A 22,077-nucleotide genomic window follows, 5' to 3' on the forward strand; every position below is an offset into this window, starting at 1 on the left:
TATTGTTATGCATGTATGAAAGTAAACAACATTAGCCTATCTAAAGTTATGTTTAGATGCTACTGTACCTCTTTAAGTGACTTTGATTCATATGACACATCTTTTGCAACTCTCTTCCACTTAATTCAGTAGTAGAAGATATTCAATCTATTATAATTACCACTAATTGATCCTTCCTCCATTTCGTTGTCGGTTGATGCTCCACAAGCTTACAGTGATATGCTACATTATCCATCACAATAAACAGGGTCCTATATTTCTTAATCCTGTGATTAATTTTGTTTCCACCCACATCTGAGATTTCTCACTGTTCATAGCACCATGGTAATCTTGACTTCTCTTCAAATTTGTGGCAAATATCAAATCAGCACCTGTAAGAATTTTGAGTTTTAGCATGAAGTTATTTCTTCTTTTCCCTAAAAATATGAAACCACCTTCTACAGGGATATTAACAGACAAAAATTGTTATTTCTGTTGAATGATTGAAAAAGATGTCTGATTTTAAGTGAAAGCAATTACAATGCAACAGTCACCTGATGATGAGGTTAATGAATTGTTACTTAGGCCATCTACACACGGAGCTACTCATTAGTAATTGATTGGTAACTGAAGTTTCCGGCTGATTACTTGAGTGTCACTTCCTGTGTATTTCAATGGAAAGCCACACACGGCGCTACCAGTTAGTAATCTGTTAGTAACTAGTTTGTAATCAGTTCCAGGTGACTCACGAAGCCAGTCACCAGCGAGTTTAGTTTCTCAGTTCCCAGTGATCAAGTTCCTTTTTACGATGGTGAGCAAACAAGTTTTCAACACAAAGTTAGTGGGGGAAATTGAAAAACACTCTGTACTGTACAATTGGACACTGAAGGATTACGCAAGAAAGGACATTATGGAGAAAGGATGGAATTATTTTCTAAGCTTTTAAATTTTTTGTAAAAATAAAGTTCACTTTTCTTACCTGAGAGTTATTAGCACTCTTTCCTCAGCACTCACACATTCCCTCATATTTGTATTTCGCTGTGGAATGGCAGGCGCAGTAAGCTGCACCAAGTCCATATAAGTGTCTTTGGTCATTCGATAAAAAATAAATTTAGCATCCGTTTGTTCGAACTCCTTTACTGCTATGAATAATCTGCAGTGGATGTTCTTTTCAAGATATGGGCGAACCCAATACCTTCTTCTATTTTTTCTCCTGAAATAATGAAACACAATCATGTCTTCTTCGTCACTTGAGTTAGTGGTTGACATTCAAGCAAAGTTGAGAAGCGATCTAGCGAGTCCGCACCAAACTTTACAAATGGCTGATCAGGAAGAATCCGTCACCGTACAGTAGCTTCGTGTGTGGAGCCGAGTCACTATTCAGTTACTAACCAGTTTGTGACTCCGGTTACAAACCAGTCATGTTTCTAATGAGTAGCTCCATGTGTAGAGGGCCTTACACTACTCTATGCTAAAATTGATCCTGTATTAGTATATCTAGTATATTGATAGAGTGGTTTAACATCAATATGGTATATCTAGATTAGAAGTCCATGATCACTTCTATTAATGATATTACTATAAACACTAATGTTTAATACTTTAGAAGAAATGTAACTGCTACGAACACCAAACCTATATCAAGCACTAAGAAATAGGAAGCTTAGAAGTTGTGCAAATAGTCAGTTATACACTGATTCAGGTGGAGATTGTCAATACGGAATGAACCTAATAAATAGACCTGTAGTACAAGTAATTTGCTGATACCAATATCCAGTAATATTACATGAACATACACCGGAAAAGTTATAATTGAAGTGCATCTCTAAAGTTAATCGTTGGCCTAAAGTGAATAACTACAGGTCTTTTTCATAACCAACAAACCCCTTAACAGTGAAGTCAAATTCAAGAACCACAGATAGAACACAGTGAAACAACAGGTAGGGAATCTGCCACTGCCCTAAATGCAGATTGAAGCTGTAAGTTAAAATGCCACTTCCTACATCATGCCAGTCGATTTGAATCAATCAACCAATCATTACTGATCTGCATTTAGGACAGTCGCCCAAGTGGCAGATATTACCTAGTAAACAGATTAGAAATCTGAAATGAAACCACGTTGTAATAATACACATGAGCAAATATATTGCATACACATATGCCGTAAGTCAAGAAGAATACAAGAAGGCTGGGTCTGTAAACCGTATCGACGTCGAGACAAGACATGTTTAGGTTAGGTTAGGTTCATAACAAAATATTTTCCATTTCAACTGATTTTCATTGTCAGAATCTTATGATAGAAACAATATTAACATTTAAATGAACACTTACCCCCAATTAATTGTGAAACTCTTGTCATCTATACACTGAAATGAAATGTATGGCTTTTAGTGCCGGGATATCCCTGGACGGGTTCGGCTCGCCAGGTGCAGGGCTTTTTATGTGACGCCTGTAGGCGACCTGCGCGTCATCTATACACTATGCAATAGAATGAGATTTCACTAGTGACTATTCTAATTTACCTTAGACTTCACTCAATGAAAATAAAAAAATCTATTTTAATAGTATTGTAAAAAAACATTTTAGTGATTGATAGCAATGTGAAATCTAATATGATTTTCATTTACTTTATTATCAGCTCATATAATTTGATGTATTTTAACCTCCATCAATACGGATATAGTGTTTTTAGTTCATTATCTTAATTATTTGAAATTGTTATAAGCTTTTACACTAGTTTTATGGTAATTAATCTTCACTAATATGAACATTAGATTTTAGAAAACTACTATACTTTGAAGTCACTCGGTTCGGGGCTCTGACCAAACATTAGGTTAAGTTTATTGTGGCTGAACATGACGTACAAGTTCGTGGGGCCCTCCATCGGTAATGCTGGAATTCAATATGGTGTTGGCCCACCCTTAGCCTTGATGACAGCTTTCACTCTCTCAGGCATACGTTCAATCAGGTGCTGGAAGGTTGTTTGGGGAATGCCAGCCAATTCTTCATGGAGCGCTGCACTGAGGAGAGGTAGCGATGTCGGTTGGTGAGGCCTGGCACGAAATATCTATTATAAAAATTGTAATTGAAATCAATGAGTTAAACCACCTCTCCAATACTTATCAGTCCTTATATGTAGGATACAATTATTACAACTGGTGTTATAAGTTGGGACATGTTTTGCTTAACTGTCGTAAGCATCTTCAGCCATTCAGCCAGTCGGCGTTCCAAAACATCCCAAAGGTTTTCTGTAGGATTCAGTTTGGGACTCTGTGCAGGCCAGTCCATGATAGGGATGTTATTGTCGTGTAACCACTCCGCCACAGGCCGTGCATTATGAACAGGTGCTCGATCATGTTGAAAGATGCAGTCGCCATCCCCAAAGTGCTCTTCAACAGTGGGAAGCAAGAAGGTGCTTAAAACATCAATGTAGGCCTGTGTTGTGATAGTGCCACACAAAACAACAAGGGGTGCAAGCCCCCTCCATGAAAAGCACCATAACACCACTGCCTCCGAATTTTACTGTTGGCAATACACACGCTGGCAGATGACGTTCACCGAGCATTCCTCATACCCCCACCCTGCCATCGGATCACCACATTGTGTACCGTGATTTGTCACTCCACACAGCGTTTTCCACTGTTCAATCGTCCAATGTTTACGCTCCTGACACCAAGTGAGGCGTCATTTGGCATTGACCTGCATGATGTGTGGCTTATGGGCAGCCACTCGACCATGAAATCCAAGTTTCTCACCTCCTGCCGAACTGTCATAGTACTTGGAGTGTATCTTGATGCAGTTTGGAATTCCTGTATGATGGTCTGGATAGATGCCTGCCTATTACACTTTATGACCCTCTTCAACTGTCAGCGGTCTCTGTCAGTCAGCAGACGAGGTCAGCCTGTACGCTTTCGTGCTGTACGTGTCCCTTTATGTTTCCACTTCACTATCACATCAGAAACAGTGGACCTAGGGATGTTTAGGAGTGTGGAAATCTCATGAACAGACTTCTGACACAAGTGACACCCAATCACCTGACCACGTTTGAAGTCCGTGAGTTCCGCGAAATGCCCCATTCTGCTCTGTCACGATGTTTTTGGGGGTGTCCAGATACTTTTAATCACGTAGTGTAAGTATGTAATATATGTAATAAACTATAAAAGTAGTTAGTGGGAGGTAAACCTATTATTATTATTATCATCATCATCATCATCTTGTTTTACCACATGTTTTTGCATTCGATTGTATATCCACAACTTGAATAAGAAACCCCGTATACCTGCAGAAGCTAGTGGATGTCTAGCAGCACTCTTAATTTTACAAAGCATGCTGGCTTTTAATTTTCTTTTGTTGGTTGGAAATGGTTTCTGTAGTTCTGTTGAAGCTGTCAACCCATGTTTTCTTACATTGCTGGTGTATAGTAGGAACATGTTTCCATTTCCTAGCATATTTTTCTGTGGTGGAAACATAATATCTGTGATAGCCATTACCACATAGGGTAGAATTAACATAATCTGTTTATTCCAGGAAGTTTCTATCACTGCCATTAGATCCCAATCCGGCATCTGCAGGAGATCTACCTTGCAGGCTTAGGGCCACTTCACACTAGGCAACAGAAATTGGCTACCAGCTGCCCGTGCTTGTGGAACATTGTTTTAAATGGAATTCTTCACACTGGGCTACTCTGTAGCCATGTTACTCTCCCTCTGTTGCGTTCCATTCAGAATTCCGTTCAGTGTCACTTTGCATTTCAAGTTTTCATTACATATTCTCTTTCAAAATACTATTACTTTAAAAAAATTAAATTAAAATTATATTCAGTACGGTATGAATGATCTATCTAGACAAGTGAACCAATAAACAGATTGAATTATACAAATTATACGACCATCTGGGACTTAAAACTGTGATGAATATAGTATTAAAGTTGGGATGAGAAATACATGGTCTCTAGTAATGACCAGCATCTCCAAATTGTATGAAAGTTAAGTCTATTTTTGCTTTAGCTTGTATTGCTAAAACATTTCCCAAAAAGCCAGCACTGCCCTACAGTCATCAGTGTTGGCCTTGAAGTGCCAGCTGGTTCAGTATCGTCTCAGTTGGCAGGTAGCGTACAGCAGTTTGAGGCCACTGGGAAACATCCTTCAAATCTACTTAAAATAACACATCTGTCACTGTCTCCATTCTATCTTTATGCAACGTTTCAATATCTACATCAAACTCTTCCATAAAGAAGATTTTTAACAGGCTGTCACTTTTAAGATTTATTTATTATTCACATCCCACTCAGAAGGCTAGCGCATATCTGGTGATGAACAAGAGTACCACTAGGCGACAGGAATTGGCTGCAGAGTAGCTCATGTGAATTTCTTGCCTTCCACAGTCTGAGTTCTCCTGTTGCTCTTGTTATTGTCGAAAAGAAAGCTTCATAGGTTTCATTCACATTCTGTGTTGAAAGATCGTTTGGAAGAAAGGATTTTTCGATAAACTGTTCAATGATTTATGTGGTGATGGTACCAAGTTTTTTAGTTACTTCAGAATGTCAAAGAAATCCTCCGATGAACTGAACTCTGTACGTGTCACAGGTGGACTTTCTTGAAACAAGTGCTGCTACTAAATATCTTTCCTCCTAACAACTTCAGTGTACCCGGGTATTTAAAGTACTATGAGAGTGTTTTAGGTCTCTCAGGAAAGTATCCTTAAATTTAAAAACCATCACTACTAGAGAAGTCTTCCTCGTGAACAGATGAGATTTTCTTCTGAAGCCGTGAAGCCATCTGCCATGTTGTTATTATTCTCATTTAGGGCCATTATAGACCACATCAAGTAACTATAAGGTATTTCTGGAAGCCTTTTTTGCAGTCCAAAAACGGTGCGTTCTTTCTCTGGCCGCTTGTCTTCTCTCTTCTGTCCAGCTGCTGTTCTGCTTTTGCTCATCGTGGAAGCCCTTAAAGTTGTTAATCATTGATCTGTATTTTGATCGGTTAGAGATGTCCTACTGATTCACTCCCATGCTCTCGAGCTCCTTCCTTACTTCCTTGAACCATTTATCCGAGACGTTTGGTCTGTTGTTCAACACATTCAAAATCTGCTTCGTTAGTCGGGCTGTATCCATCCTGAACAGATGTCTATAGAACTTCAGTTTGTCGTTTCCTTATTGACTCCATCAGCCGTTCATTTTCCCTGTGTAGCTCTTCTCTTCCTCGGAGTCTATACTGTCCTTCTGTTATCTTAGAACCCATTATTTTGCAAAGGATCTTGCGCCCGTACTTCTCTGCTTTTCTCAGTCCAGCCTTTCCTGTCATTCTGAGGCATTCACTTGCGTACAGAAACTTTGGTTCGATCACTGTGTTATAGTGCCATCTGCCATATGATAAATGAATAAATAAGTAAATACATTAATTAATTCCAAAATATGAGACAGAAGAAATACAAGAACCATTACAATCCAGGGCAAATACCTTACTACATAAGAAAATTATGGCATTTAACAAGCAAGGTTGTAGTTTTACATGACTGTCGGCATCAGGATCATAGCCTCTGGAGCTCCAGTTTATCGTAGAATACAAATCACACGTATATGACCCAAGCCATGGCCATCTTGGTGTGAAGCCAGTACAAGATAATCACATTTAGTTAACACTTTCAATACAATTAATCTCCTGACAAGAATTTTCACTTGTGTCGATGACCTAGTTGTTAGGCCCCTTTAAACAATAAACAAACAAGAATTCTCTCTGTCTTTTTTTTTTTTTAAATGGTATGTGCAAGCTTTAACTTGATCAGCTCTAGCTGTCCATTGCACATGGTGCACCATCATGTCTATATGTCGCACCCCATGTTCTAGAATGTGACTTTAGGACTGATGACAGAAGTTCCTTTTGCAGAGAAAATTTGAGTTGAATGCTTCATTTTATAGATAAAGGGATTCCTCTTCGAAGTGTGAGCGAGTGGGGCAGCACATGCAGTCAGGGTCATGATGCAACATATTTAAGGAAGAAACTCGTTTGCTTTGTGTTTTTGTTAAAACTACAATATTTGAAATGGGCTTTTGGATTGAATTGAAAAATTAGAATAAGGAAAAAATATATAAATTTTGCGATTTATAGCAAAATGATTGAAAATATGTATTTAATAAAGCTATATTTATTTACACAAAAGTCTGTTCCCTATTATAAGTATTCAAGCTCTTTAAGAAAATCGACTGTGACAAGTCCATTGCAACAGTGGAGTGGTAAGTAATTTAATGGTTGAATTTTCCTAAAGAGCTTAAATACTTCTAATATTCACAATAAAAGAAATTAGATTAAGGTTCTCTTTTGGGAACCTTCTTCTCCTTCTTCCTCTTTAAATATTTCATAGTTTTATTATTTGGTTTTCAGTGTTTCTTCTTTCTTTGTGAGTTTGGAAACTATATCTCATTACAGCATGCTTTTTTTCTTTCATTAGCCTAGTGGTGTAGGGGTAGAATGCCCAGAGGCCCAAGGTTCAATTCCCAGCCATATCAAGAATTTTTATTTTTATCTGCATCTGAGGGCTGGTTCAAGTCCACTCAGCCTATGTGATTACAATTGAAGAGCTATCTGACAATGAGATAGCGACCCTGGTCTAGAAAGCCAAGAACAACCTTCGAGAGGATTCGTCGTGCTGTAATCTGCTTGTTGTAATCTGCCGGCCTTGGGGCTGAGAAGCAGTCACTTGGTAGACCAAGCACTTCAGGGCTGTTAAGCCATGGGGGATGGGGGTTACCTTTCATTATATACACTGATGAGCAAGTGAATTAGGGTAGGGTCTAGGTTGCACAGATCCCTCTTGGTAGCTTCTCAGATGTGCTCAATAGGGTTGAGGTCAGGCGACCCTTGGGATTAGGCAAGTATTCTCATGTCTATGGAGTGTTCAATGAATCGATCGGCCACAGTTTGGGAGCAATGCGATGGTGCACTGTCTTGCTGTAGGTAAAGGTTTCCTGCAGGTCAGTGCCTTGAGCTGAACAAATGGGTGGAAAAGATCAGGCAGCAGGCTCCTGTAATGTTGATAGATATACCAGAGGTCCCATTTCATCCCACGTGGACAGTCCTCATACGAGGATAAGTCACTACTGGCTGAGCTGTAACTACTGCTGGGTGACACACATCATCGTGTACCAGCTGCTCATCTGACTAGGCGACCCTTTTCCATACATTGGAAGTCCAAAGGCAGTGTTCCTTTGCCCACGTCAGTCATTGTGCCTTCTGCAGTGAGCAGAAGTACCCCTGTGGGATGGTGACTCCTGTACCTATTGCGAGGAGATGGTTCTGAATGCCATAGTTGATCATGCTTAATTGTTGTTCAGCATTGAATTTGCTAGTGGTCTGCTGCAATCTAGGCCCGTCTATCACTTCTTGCCATCCGAGCTAGCTTATGGTGACCTCGGTCATCAACACATTGATCTCCACAGCAGTTGACCCTTGTAGTAGTGGTGGTGGTGGTGGTGGTGGTAGTGGTGGTGGTGGTGGTGGTGGTATTCCCTGAATTCATGTACTCACAGAACACTCTTGATATGGTGGCCTGTAGAAGGGGCAGTGCCTTCACGACTTCAGAGATGGAATAACCCCCATACACCTGGTACCAGTAATCTGGCTGCAATCAAATGTGCAGAGATCTCGTGTCTTGCACATCCTGCGGTCAGCTGTTACTCACTTGGCCAGTATGAGGTCTGCTGGCATCTCAATCTTGTGTTACGCATATTGTTACATTTATTGGGCTGATCACTGCGCCATTTATCCAAAACGGCAGCTGTCTAATTCAATTGCTCACCAGTATACGAGGGGGGATCAAATATAAACGGGATATTATTTTTTATTCAAATTCGTTTATTGAAAAACACAAGGCAATTACAATTTATTTTTCCATATAGTTTCCTGCTTTGGAAATCCATTTGTCCCAGCATATGGGCAGCTTCTTGATGCCCTCATTGTAAAAAGAACAGGGTCGTGTCACCAGCCAGTTGCGCACAAAGTCTTCCACACTCTCATCATCTTCAAATCGTTGCCCTACTACAGCTTCTTTAAGCGGTCCAAACAAATGGAAGTCTCAGGGCAACAAGTCCGGGCTGAAAGGAGGATGATCAAGTGTAGTCCAGTGCATTTCCTGTAGCTTGGAGACAGAGCTGCAGTATGGGGCTGTACATTGTCTTGGAGGAGGATGACCTATCAAATCGGTTGGTCTTATCTTTTGCAGCGATATGCAACCCTCACCTTGTTTAACAGCTCGCAGTAGTAAGCAGCATTGATTGTGCGTCACTCATGCAAAAATTCAATCAGCAAAATGCCTCGCCGATCAAAAAAACAGTTGCAAGAACCTTGCCAGCTGACAGTTGAGTCTTGGTTTTCACTGGTGCTGCGTCCTCTCTCCTCCGCCTCTCCTTACTGGCTTGTTTGGATTCGGGAGTGTAGTGGTGGACCCATGTTTCGTCGCAGGTGATGATCCAACTCAAAAATGCATCACCTTTCTCCGCATACCTTGCTGTAAGCCTCTGAGAGACCTCGAAACGTCTCAACTTCAGATTTTTGGTCAAAGGGCAAGGGACCCATCTGGAACACACTTTACAGAACTGTAGGTCATTTGTGATGATTGCTTGACAGCTCCCATAACTGATTCCGACTTGTTTTGCAATTTCTGATACTCTCACCCATCGATCGTCGCCAATAATGTCTTTAACCGCACAAATGTTTTCGTCCGTAATGCTGGTCCAAGGACGGCGATCGTGTTGCTTATTTTCCACATGTTCTCGTCCTTCCTTGAACTTTTTATGCCAGGCAAACCCACACGTCCTTGACAGTGTTTGATCACCGAACTGTGCAGTCAATCTCCGACAAATTTCCGCCGATGTAACTCCTTCATGAGCAAGAAATTTTATAATTATGCATTGTGCAAGGGAGGGGTGCACCTGTTGCTCCAATATCGTGAACGTTACTGACGAAATGGTGGAAAATATCTAACAGTATGCTCCCCCCACTCCTAATGGTCCCGCCTAAGCATATCAGAAGCGTGGGGCCAGTCCTACCAACTGTTCATGTTCAGGAACAAAAGTCCCGTTTATATTGGATAGACCTTTGTATTAACTAACTATGTGCTCTGTTCTGAGACTTGATGTTGAATTATTAGTTTTGACAAATAATGCTTTGTTCTGTATGCTTCAGGTGATGGGTATTGCTTGTGGTATGTGGGATGGATGACCATGGTTTATTTGATGAGCTAAATCACCATCTCGAAAACTACAGCTATCTGGATGGATATTATCCCACTCAGACAGACAGTGTTGCCTTTGAAGTGCTCTCTATATCCAATAGTGAACAATCTCTGCCACATCTCTGGCGTTGGTATCATCATATAAGCAGCTTCACTGTAGAGGAGAGACACCAGTTCCCTAATTCTACTCAGAATCATCTGAAAGTCAAGTTTTTCTCTGAAACTGTAAAGGTGAATACTACATCTATTGCATGAATTATGCGAGTTCTGCTTGTGTTATGAATGGAGTGTAATTGACAGTTAAGAGTTGAATTTTTGGAGTGATCAGTCCTGAATGTCAGAATGTTCGAGTGTATGTAGACGCCTGATGTTGATACTTCAAGAAGTTATTAGTGGGGAAACTTATAGAATTAATTCTTAAAAATAAATTACTTTGTAATATTGAACAGAGTTTTTCACTTTCTTTTCTGCCATATTGATATTCTGTGACAGTTCTGTCAGGACATTTTTCGTTCATTTCCTCATTTTACACAAAATGAACTTCATAATTATATTCAATGTAGTATATGTTTCGTCCTCCTTCAAGAACATCCTCAGCTACATTTGACAGTATATCATAGTTAGTAAAGTGCAGTCCCTCATTTTACCACCAGCATTGAAACCTCTGTTTCTTTTACTGCACTCCATTTTTACTATATTGTTTCGTTCCTAATAGGTAGAGCCCTGCGCGGATATACAAAATATTATCTGCATCCGCACTTCTTTCATCCACATCCGCGTACGGTTATCCGCATCTGCAAATGGTTATCCACGGATGTTGTACATGTTTAACTACAGTATATTACACCACCCAAGGTATTGAAACGGATAGATCTGTTAACATAATGCAATAGGCCTGATACCTGTCACCAGAATCCTTATAGTTACAGGATTTCTCTGCGACAACTACCGATGTATTGACTTTTGTTCCTTCCTTCCATTAATTGCGGGCAGGAACCAGTTAGGCTTAGGTCAGATTTATGGCTTTATGGTCTCAGGACTATTTATATATCACCATTCTCCCATACTAATGTCAAGGGTTGCCTAACCACAAGCAAAAATAAGAGTATACCTGATTGAAAACCAATAAACTTCATTATTCAGAAATTTAGAAAAATTATCTGCACTGCCATACAGTTTGCATCTGCCAAGACACTAACTTTGCAGATATCCGCGTCCGTGCAGGGTTCTACTAATAGGATGAACACTTAGTAATACCTATTTTCTTGGTTTGATGTACAGTTTGTTTGGGCCCCACCCAGACGCAAACAGTGGAAAAGTTGTGGCTCGAAGAGGATTATCTTTCTCAATTCTGATGAATGCTAATTGTGAAAAATGTCTTGTTTCTTCTCTCTTCACAAATGTACATAGATTTACAAAGTAATTAAAACAGAATGGTGTATCATAGCAAACATGCAGGGCAATAGAAACATCAGATCATCTTTAAAAAATTACATTCCGTATATGAGAAATCAATAGCTACTTGATTTACACTCTTGAAATTGCTGACTCATATGCGAACCATTTACTTAAACAATTGTCAAGCATACTGCAACATGGAGATATACTGTAAGTGCCATTTTGATGTAGAAAAAAGTAATGCAGTCTTTTTAACTTATTTTACTTGTAAGCCTGTCCCTTAAACTACTTCTCAGTATAAGTTTCAAGCATATTAAGGCACTTATATTGTCATGAAACCAGCTTCTGAATTCCATCCTTATAGAAATCTGCCGCCTGATGTGCCAGCCACTGCAGCATGTTTGTTTTTGGGTGGTCATCAATGTTGTGGCACTGATCTCCTAAATGCTGTTTCAAGTGCAGGCACAAGTGGGAGAGGATGATCAAATTGTTCCCAACCAAATAAAGCAATGAAGTCTCGGGTTCGATTAGCCGTGTGAGATCGCGCATTGTTATTATGAAGCAAAAGAATCCCCTTTGTGAGCATGCTACACAGTCTTTTTTGATTGCTCAATGGAGTATATGTAAGGTCTCACAATAACTTTACACATTTCTTGTGTCACCCTGGTGCAGAAATAAACAAACAACACACCTTGCCTATCTGAAAACACAGTGCACATGAGTTTGCGAGCTGAAATTGTTTGCTTGCACTTCACGTTCTTGGGTGATGTTGAGTGTCTTCACTCCATGGATTGCTGTTTTGATACCGGTGTAACATAAGCCACCAAGGTTTTGTCGCTGGTGATCATTCGGCTTACTAACGTATCACCTTCATTACTGGACCGTACTGCTCAAAGTCAAAGCACTGCCTACTTGCTTGGTTTTGTGCACCTCCATCACCATCCTCGGTACCCAGTGTGAGCACAGCTTTGATAATCTAAATGTCCTACCACAATTTCATAAAGAACACTCCTTGAAATTTCAGGCAGCTCATAACGTAATGACAAAATTGTAAAGCATCTGTTTTCTCGAACCTTTTGCGTCCATCAACTTTCTGTACTAAGTTTTCAGTAATGACAGATGGCCATCCATTATGCTTCTTGTCGTGGACATGGTCTAACCCATTTTCTTACTATTCCTTCACTTGTATTGTGTTCTCCATACACCACTAATCTGCTGATGAATTTCAATGGCTTTCATATCTATTGCCTTTAAAAAATGAATCACAGTGTGTACTTCACACTTGGTGGAACCGTTAAATTGTCAGAGGCGTTTTCAATATGCAAACAAACTTAAATATGGGCAAATGCTTCCATAATGGCATTTGTTGCTAGCCTACGGATGTAATGTACGTACTGAGCATGCACGTGCCGAACGATGACCGAAGTGCTGCAGCGGCCATATATAAAAGTGGTACTTACTTAAATAATATGCTTCGTATATATCTTATCATGTTTAAAGAAAAGCACACAGTCAGGGACTTTGGGATGGGGTGTCAAATCATCACTCTCTTGGTCTTCTTGTTAGGCATTTTCCATTATCTTCCACAGTCCAACTTCTCGCTATGATAAATGATGTATGTGCTCAGAGTACATGTCTACACCGTCATAGTTTGCTTCCCTAATCTTATCCGTGATTGGTGTAATTCCATATTGAGTGCGTCTGTCATCATAGTGATATGATTATAGACTGTTAGGCCATACTGTATGTTCAATGAAGCTTTCTTGTTTCCACGACATCAAGTCATGCACCATACAGAACCATTGGATGAATGACTGAGTGATCAACTTTAACTCACTTGAAATCGTCTGCACACATAGCTCATCAGCCGTAGGCTGCCCCTTAACTCTTTTGATGCCATACTAAAACAAATGCTGTGCTACAAATCCCAATATGATGTTGATGAAAATGCACCCTCTGAAAAAAATCATTCTTGTTCTCATATTTTGAAAATAGAACTGCTCTTTTCTTCCATAGAACACAGATGAATAGGGAACATGTGAGGACACTTTAATTGCTACCAAGTTTCATTTCTTCCATTTAAAGATATGTGAATTTAGACTTTAAAAAATATTTTTAATTTTAGATTTTATTTAACTTTTGTCTTTCCCAGTGTATTTGTATAATGTTTATGATTCATTTGTAAAAATTTAATTTCTAATACATACTTTTAATATTTGATGCAACTTTTTTGTGAATTTTGAGATTTTACAAAATTGTAGACACATAGATTATAGGCAGAGGGCTTAAAGGAATATCCTTACTGTTATCAGAAGATCAAGAAAAGTCATCGTCATCATCATCAGCTGATAAATCACTCTCCAATTCAAAACTTAATATTAAAACATCATGTATTTCATAATCTTCCTTTTCATGTATTTATCGTGTACACTATCACAAGTATTAGATGTAAGTAGACAGAAAAGCAAACGAGCAAGTGACACAAAGCAGCATAATGCAGTGCTATCGTGCATGAAACTTGCTGTATGTCTTAAGATTTTATAATCTTGGATGTTAATGTTAACCAATATTTCTAAAGAGTAGAGGCTAGCTATATTACTTATGCTGCTATCGCGTTGTAGGATTGAAGATGCAGACAAAAGAAAAATGCCTATGGCATTTTTAGTGGCAGCGTCCTTATGGGGGAAGTGTTTATTCTCTGAATGAATGTATATATGCTGAAGTACCAATTGGCAGTGATTGTTGAGCTGAGGTATTGGAAGGCCTTTGTCTTGAGCAGGTTGAACTAACTTGAATGGTATCCATATCATTCCGATCTGTCATCAGGAACTCTATCTCAGTCATAATCACCACTGATCTGCATTTAGGGCTGTTGCTCAGGTGGCAGATTCTCTTTTCCTAGTGCTAAGACATAGTCTGAACACTTTGAGTCAGTTTTTCCAGGTTTGCTCTTGTACTAGAAAATCAGTCTTGTCCACGAAGGCCACATCAAGAATAGCTAAATATGGGCTTTAAATTCTCATGGTGTTTCTTGAAGAGCAAACAAATGGTGTCGATAGCACCATCGGCGTACAGCAGGGTCCAAAATGTTTTCAGGTCATGATGTCATCAATGATTAGAATAAAAAGCAGAAATGAAAGTGCAGGCTGATATGGACACCTTTCCAGATGGGAATGCTATTTTATAACCCAGCAGCTAATTGCACTCTGCTGTTAGGATCGTGGTGGAGCAGCTTCACCCATTCTACTAGCTTCTCAGGGACATCATGTTTGCAAAGAAAGAACCAGATCAGAGCATATGTTACATGGTCATGTGCCTTTTCCAGGTCAAAAAAAGCTGGGTATATGGGCTTTAAATTCTTGTGGTATTTTTTGAACAGCAAGCAAATGGTGTAGATAGCATCAGTTGTCTCACAGCATTTTCATTCTCTGTATCCTGTTGTCCTAAAGACCATCGTATGAGAAAGGGGATATTGTGTTAATAATAAAAACATTCAGATGGTAGCCAGAACATTCAGCAGGGTTACTTTTGTGTTTCTTTATTAGAAATGTCATGCTCTATGTCCATTTGGGGGTGTTAGTATGTTCCACTGTAGCAGATGACTGCTCCATGAAATGCCATGCATGTTACTCCATGCTGTCAGCTTAAGATAATAGCTGCTTCATTCATAGAAGTGTGCATGCATTTATACTGATATCCATAGGAAAAATTACAGCTTTAAAGTTCACTCTTTATCACATTGTTAGAGATAGAGAAGGGGTAACAGGTCTAATAAATTATTGTAGTTTTCTGGCTCAAACTTGTCTTATTCTGTCATATGTTTCAGATGCCAGCAAGTGCAGGTGATTCCCTGAGTTGGGAGGAGAAGAAAAAACTCATACAGCGTAATTTACAAGAGGTTCTAGGGGAAGATAAACTCGTAGCTATTCTTAAGGAACGTGACTTAAAAATCTATTGGGGCACTGCCACTACTGGTCGTCCTCATGTTGCCTACTTTGTACCGATGTTGAAGATAGCGGACTTCTTGAGGGCTGGCTGCGAGGTAAATGAAGTGAATTAGGTGAAGATAGCATTAATTTTGATATAGACGTTCTTGTGAAGTAAACCTTCGTAGATTGTGAACAGTTACATTGCAAGCAACTGAAAAAAAGGATACAATTAGACTAGCATTTTGTTAGCATTTTTCTGGAAATCTGTATTAGTGGTGTGACTTTCGTGGCAGTGATTATGTACAGTTTATTAAGGATGTTGGTCTCTTTATTAATGTTTTGTATAATGTAGGTGACCATCCTGTTTGCTGACTTGCATGCATATTTGGATAACATGAAGGCACCATGGGAACTTCTGACCCTGCGTGCTCAATATTATGAATATGTTATCAAAGAAATGCTGAAATCAATTCAAGTGCCACTGGATAAACTTCGCTTTGTCAAAGGCACAGACTACCAGTTATCTAGGTAAGAATACAGAATTGGTAATGTCTGTAATCTATCATGTTCTGGGTTAAATAAGCCAAGAAAAGGAGCAAACAATGGCCTTATCTTTTTGTTTCTTCCTTTGTTCTGTGTTTATCTGGCTTTTTTCTTATTCCACACTTCCCACATTAAGATGGCTTCTAAACAAGTGTTGATTCTTGCCCTCCTTTTGAAGCTTGGAAGCAGAAACAAGCTCGACGGAAGCTAAGAAATGGGTGTAGAAGAATTGGGATTGATAAGAGAAGAATCTGTCTGCGAGGGGCATTCAATATATAATGTAATGCGTTTTATTTCTCGGCCAATTTCAGTTTTAAAAAATTGTAATTTTGTTTGGGACATCTTTGAATATTCCCGCTTTGTCTCGTAGAGTTTCATTAATTTCTAATAGGTAACAGTGCTATAACTAGCCTTCAAAATGGCGTCTGTACGGAGGTGCGTACCAAACAGAGAGCCGTTATTGATTTCTTTTCGTGGAAAACCAGGGCATCACAGATATTCATAGGCACTTGCAGAATGTCTGCGGAGACCTGGCAGTGGATAAAAGCACAGTGAGTTGTTGGGCGAGGCGTGTTTCATCATCACAACAAGGTCGAGCAAACCTGTGTGATCTGGACTGTTCTTCCTCATCCACCCTACAGTCCGGATCTTGCGCCTTCTGATTTCCATTTGCGGAAAGCACTAGGTGGATGATGGGAATGTCATCGATTCAGCACGGTGTTGGCTCCGACATCGAGCAATTGAGTGGTACTATGCAGGCATACATACCCTCGCATTATGGTGGCGTAAGGCCGTAGCATTGAACGGAGATTATGTTGAAAAATAGGGTATTGTAGTAAAAGGATTATTGATAAACTAAAAAATATTGCCGAAGAAATTGCTCCTATGAAAAGAAGAAAGAAACACGCCTGGTGGAATGAGGAATGTGATATGGCAATACAGAAAAGACACAAAGCATACCTAGAATTTTCACCTGATCCAAAAAATAAAACATGCTTAGACAAGGTTATTCCACCAGACTTCCATGAGGTACTTCAAGCGATTAATTGGCTCAAGAATTATAAAGCTGCAGGAGAAAATCAAGTGGTTGCAGAACTGTGGAAGAATGCAAATAACCAAACACTTCAAAACCTACACAAACACATCATAGACATACGGAACTCTGAAAAACTGCCTGAAGAATGGAATACAGCTATAATTCATCCAATACACAAAAAGGGGGATAGACTGGATCCAAATAATTACTGAGAGATCTCTCTACTTGATATCACATATAAGATCCTGTCTAGAATTATCCTCACAAGAATTCAAGAACAGCTTGACCAGGAACTTGGGAGAGTATCAGGGGGGATTTCGACCTGGAAGAAGTTGTCCTGACCAAAGAACTTAGAAGAATCAAAAGAGACCATCAAAAAGAAAACCTATGGATTATGAACCATCAAAGAATGACAAACAAAAAGCTAGTTATCACTTTTGTTGACTTCAAGAAAGCATATGACAGTATTCATCGTGAGTCATTACTTAATATCCTTAAAGAATTTGGGTTACACCAGGAACTCAATAATCTCATTGGTGTTACCCTCAAGAACACTAGAGCAAAAGTTAAATTCCGAGGAGAATTGTCTGAATCATTTGAAATCCGGACTGGACTTCGACAGGGGGATGGTCTCTCACCAATACTGTTTAACTGTGCATAGGAGAAAGTCGTGCTTGAATGGTCTGAGAAATGTCGGCCAAACATCAAGATTGGCAAAAATATCAAACTCAATTGTCTAGCATTTGCAGATGACCTTGCGATATTTGCAAGTAGTGTGGAAGAGGCTAAACTCCAAATTGAAGAATTAGAATGAATAGCAGCAAAAATTGGATTACAAATCTCCTTTGAAAAGACGGAAATGATGCCATCCTTCAAAGTGGAAACATCACCTATCACACTGACTAATAACAAACAAATTAAGGTGGTTAATAAATTTAAATATCTTGGAGAGATTATAACTTGGAACTTAAAAGAGAAAATATCAGTTGAAAATAGAATTACCAAATTAAAACAAGCACAGCACATTACTTGGCCAACCTACAAGAAGAAATCTCTCTTGATAAATGCAAAATTACAACTCCGTTATTAAGCCTGAAGCAACCTATGCTAGTGAAACCTTATTCAATTTGAATACGAAATCAACTGCAGATAAATTACAGAAAATAGATAGACAAATCATTAGAACAATTCTAAACAAAAAGCACCTCAAATAGATGGACAATGGCGATTACTACCTAATAAAGTTGTATACCAGGAGACGTGAGTCTAAAATAGATACAGTGCGGAAAAGAAGAGTTGCTTTTTTCTGTCACAGAGACTAGGATACTCAAACATTTATTCAACTACTTTTGAAAAAGTAAAACTAAAAATCACTGGTTCAAAGAAGTCCGAGAAGATTTAAATGAATTAGGCTTGACAATTCAACAAATTGAAAACAGAGAAGAGAAGAAAGAGAATCCTGAGAAATAATGATGTGAGACTTAAACCGAAGACCTATACACGCAAACAGTACAACATAACTGACGTGGAACGGGCAGTCAGGTCAGAGAGAATGAAACATTTCTGGGAACAAAGAAGAAACATAAACCAAATTTGTAACTAATATTCATAAGACTTGACTGTATATAGATTGATTTCAGTGCTCCAATGTGGGTGTAAAATAAATAAATTTTTAAAAAAGGATTGAGAATAACATGGTATATTTGAATCCTCGATAAAACAAAATAAAAGTGTTGCATTATGTATTGAACTCCCTTCGTATTTGAAGATGGCAGTATAAGATTATGTGGAGAATGTCCCTGTCTTTTTGTGTTTTCCTTCTATTTATCCCTTTTCCTATACTGACCTGTCATTGTATTTTTCCTGTTATATGCTCCTTCAATGTTCCTATCATTCTATATATGACTTGATTGCATGCAATTGTTCCTTTCTATTACTTATGTTGGGATATTTGTCCACCATCTCCTCCTTTATAACATGTGTTCTGATTGTGAGTTGCCTAGAGCATTATTTATTCAACATTTCATCATTCTTTTCACGGTGGATTCACTGTAGTTCCCCTAACATGGATACAATCAACAGTTGCAAGGCTTGTTTAGAACAAGGCCCATTTATAGAGTTACGTCATGCCACTAGCAATAATGAAATCTGTGTTGCCGTTTGACATGGATGAATCTGACAACGAATTAAATATATTTTGCAGGAGCCTTAACATATGATCTCCCTTCTTTATATTTCCTAAGGTACAGCTCCAGTATTTGCCTGGTGTGAAAATGGAAAACCACAGAAAAGCATCTTCAGGGCTGCTGACAGTGGGATTCAAACTCATTATCTCCTGAATGCAAGCTGACAGCTGTAAGCCAAACCATGCAGCCACTTGCTTGGTCTCTGCTAAGATATTTGTGTGTTTAATATCCATTATATAGCTTGTTCAATTGCAGCTACCTGCTAATACTGATTTCTGTGAAAACATATTTTCTCGATTCCTGGTTGTTTGTGCATTCTATTTCATTGGTGACTACAAATGTTTAAAGTTTTCCTTACGACACCTGTGGAAATGCAAACTCATAGATTTATGTCTTTCAGTTATATACAGCCAAAATTGGTTAGGACATTTTTATGGGAACTGAAAAAAAATGTCAAAAAGAGGGAATGTGTTAAAAAAATCAAAACATAATTATGCTGTTTAAGTTTAGGTTTGAATGTAAAAAAATAGTTACGATGAAAACAAAGAAATAAGTGTTTAGAATTATAATTAATGAAATAAATAAAGAAATAATACATTTTAAGAACACCAACATAGTAAGACATCAAGGAAAAACATTCTTAGAAATGCAAACTATACGTACACTTTGTTTACAATTATGTTTAAAGTTGTCATAGGAATGTCAAACATCTAGGTGATTTGCACTTGTTTCATATGTGGATTAGCATCTACAGTACCTTCTCAATAAACTTATGTTTTTCATCATTTGTAAACTGTCCAGCTTTCTTATTCTCCGTAACTGATAGTCCTTCAAACCACTATGCGTAAGTACAGTAGGCCTAATTTATGTACATTGTTACACAATTCGCTTACAAACGCAAAATTAAGGACAAACACCTGAGCTGTGTACGTAAGTACAGTAGGCCTAATTTACGTACTTTGTTAAACAATTCACTTACGAACGGAGAATTAAGCACCAACATGTCACACAAGCTACTGTTGCGTGATCTAAACAAACATACGCCCACATCAAAGAATGGCTTGAGACTGACGCTCCTTGCAGGCTGTAGGCTGACACGCTAAGGCCTTGAAATTAAGTTCTCTACCAAATCCTTACCCAGGCCCAAGGTTAGTATATAACAGGTTGCCCACAACAGGGGTTTCTGTGTTCGGAGGGCTTCGGCTACGCTCTGTTATGACGTCAGCCAGTTACTGTACCCACTGCCAAGGTTTGTAACCTTGACCACCAGTCTTGCTAAAAGTCCCTGCAGTAATATTGCATGCGAGTGGTGTGTGAGTTTCTTTAATATGTGCAAGTGAGTTGCAGTTTTGAAATTTTATGATGCTTTCTGTGACTAGTCCTTGTGGTGAATAGGTGCTTTCTTATGCCAGTGTTATTTTGAGTTTGACTTGAATTGATTTGTCTCGGGTTGCATATAAACGTGCCTGGTACGAGGTGTACGGTTGCTGTGTGCAATAACAGGTGGGTGAAAACCAGGAAGGAGCCCTCCAAAAGTCATATCAGGTACTTCAGTTTCCCAAAAAATGAGGAACTAAGGAAGAAGTGCATCCAAAGATGTAGGCGTGATGGAAAGTGGAACGCAGATTCGTGCCAAGTGTGTTCTGAGCATTTGGCTGATACAATTTTTGAAAGGGATCTGAAGGGCGAATTGTTAGGGCTTCCTCCCAGACGTGTGCTTAACAAATACGCTGTTCCATCTAGATATTTGGGTGTTTTGCATAGCAGAGAACAAGTGTCATATGATAGACTAAGAAGGAGGAAAAGGAGGGGCAATAGGAAAATAGCTGATGAATTGTCAAAAGATTCAGATCACCGGGCGAGTTGGCCGTGCGTGTAGAGGCGCGCGGCTGTGAGCTTGCATCCGGGGGATAGTAGGTTCGAATCCCACTATCAGCAGCCCTGAAGATGGTTTTCCGTGGTTTCCCATTTTCACACCAGGCAAATGCTGGGGCTGTACCTTAATTAAGGCCACGGCCGCTTCCTTCCAACTCCTAGGCCATTCCTATCCCATCGTCGCCATAAGACCTATCTGTGTCGGTGTGACCTAAAACCCCTAGCAAAAAAAAAGAAAAAAGAAAATTCAGATCATAACACAACTATTGCAAGTTCACCACATCCTCCAGCCACTCCAGGTCTGTGATAAAATACTATGGCTCTGATTGAAGAAATTGAAAGATTGAAAAAACAATGGATTACGAAAGAAAAACTAACGATGTCCTTAAAGTGAAATTAGTGACAGCGGAAAGCAAAGTACATCAAAACCACGTATCTACTGTATAAGTAATTGGTGTAAGGAGTTCATTAAATGTTGGAGGTTAAAAAGTTCTGTTCAGAGCATCCATACAAAACTGGCAAATGGTTTGAAATGAATTTTTACTAAAAATCAAATAAAGATACTCATGAACCAGCAAAAGCGCGTTAAGTGGACTGATAAAGACATATCGGCGGCTGTCACTTTAAGGTATCTAGGGAAGAAAACTTTCGTTTATATGAGACAAAAACTGCATTACCCTCTGTCTGGACTTTCAGTGCTGGAAAAATGGGCTTCAGAAACTGACATGCAAAACGGAAGTGGAAGATATTCTGCGTATGATGAAGATTGCTGCTGTCTCGTATAAAGACCACAAGAAAATTGCAGTCCTCCCGTTTAACGAAATGCACGTTAAAAGTGCTTTTGAATATGATCCCCTGAAGGATAAAATTATAGTCCTCAGTTCACAGTTGCAAGCTGTGA

At 39.1% G+C, this 22,077-nt stretch overlaps 1 protein-coding gene across 4 annotated transcripts in view; it reads left to right on the forward strand.

Annotated features, from left to right (window-relative positions):
* Positions 1-22,077, forward strand: part of TyrRS (Tyrosyl-tRNA synthetase) — a 151,951-nt gene that overhangs the window by 25,263 nt on the left and 104,611 nt on the right. For 2 of the 4 annotated variants that reach the window (XM_067135700.2, XM_067135699.2), the window contains exons 2-4: positions 10,161-10,440; positions 15,434-15,649; positions 15,889-16,064. In XM_067135700.2, the coding sequence (XP_066991801.1) occupies positions 10,189-10,440; positions 15,434-15,649; positions 15,889-16,064 (644 nt within the window). In that variant the 5' untranslated portion in view covers positions 10,161-10,188. The remainder of the gene's footprint in view (positions 1-10,160; positions 10,441-15,433; positions 15,650-15,888; positions 16,065-22,077) is intronic. The other 2 variants (XM_067135701.2, XM_067135702.2) reach the window with 1 other exon arrangement.

Source organism: Anabrus simplex, chromosome 1 (genome assembly GCF_040414725.1).
Source record: "Anabrus simplex isolate iqAnaSimp1 chromosome 1, ASM4041472v1, whole genome shotgun sequence".
Taxonomy (NCBI): Eukaryota; Metazoa; Arthropoda; class Insecta; order Orthoptera; family Tettigoniidae; genus Anabrus; species Anabrus simplex.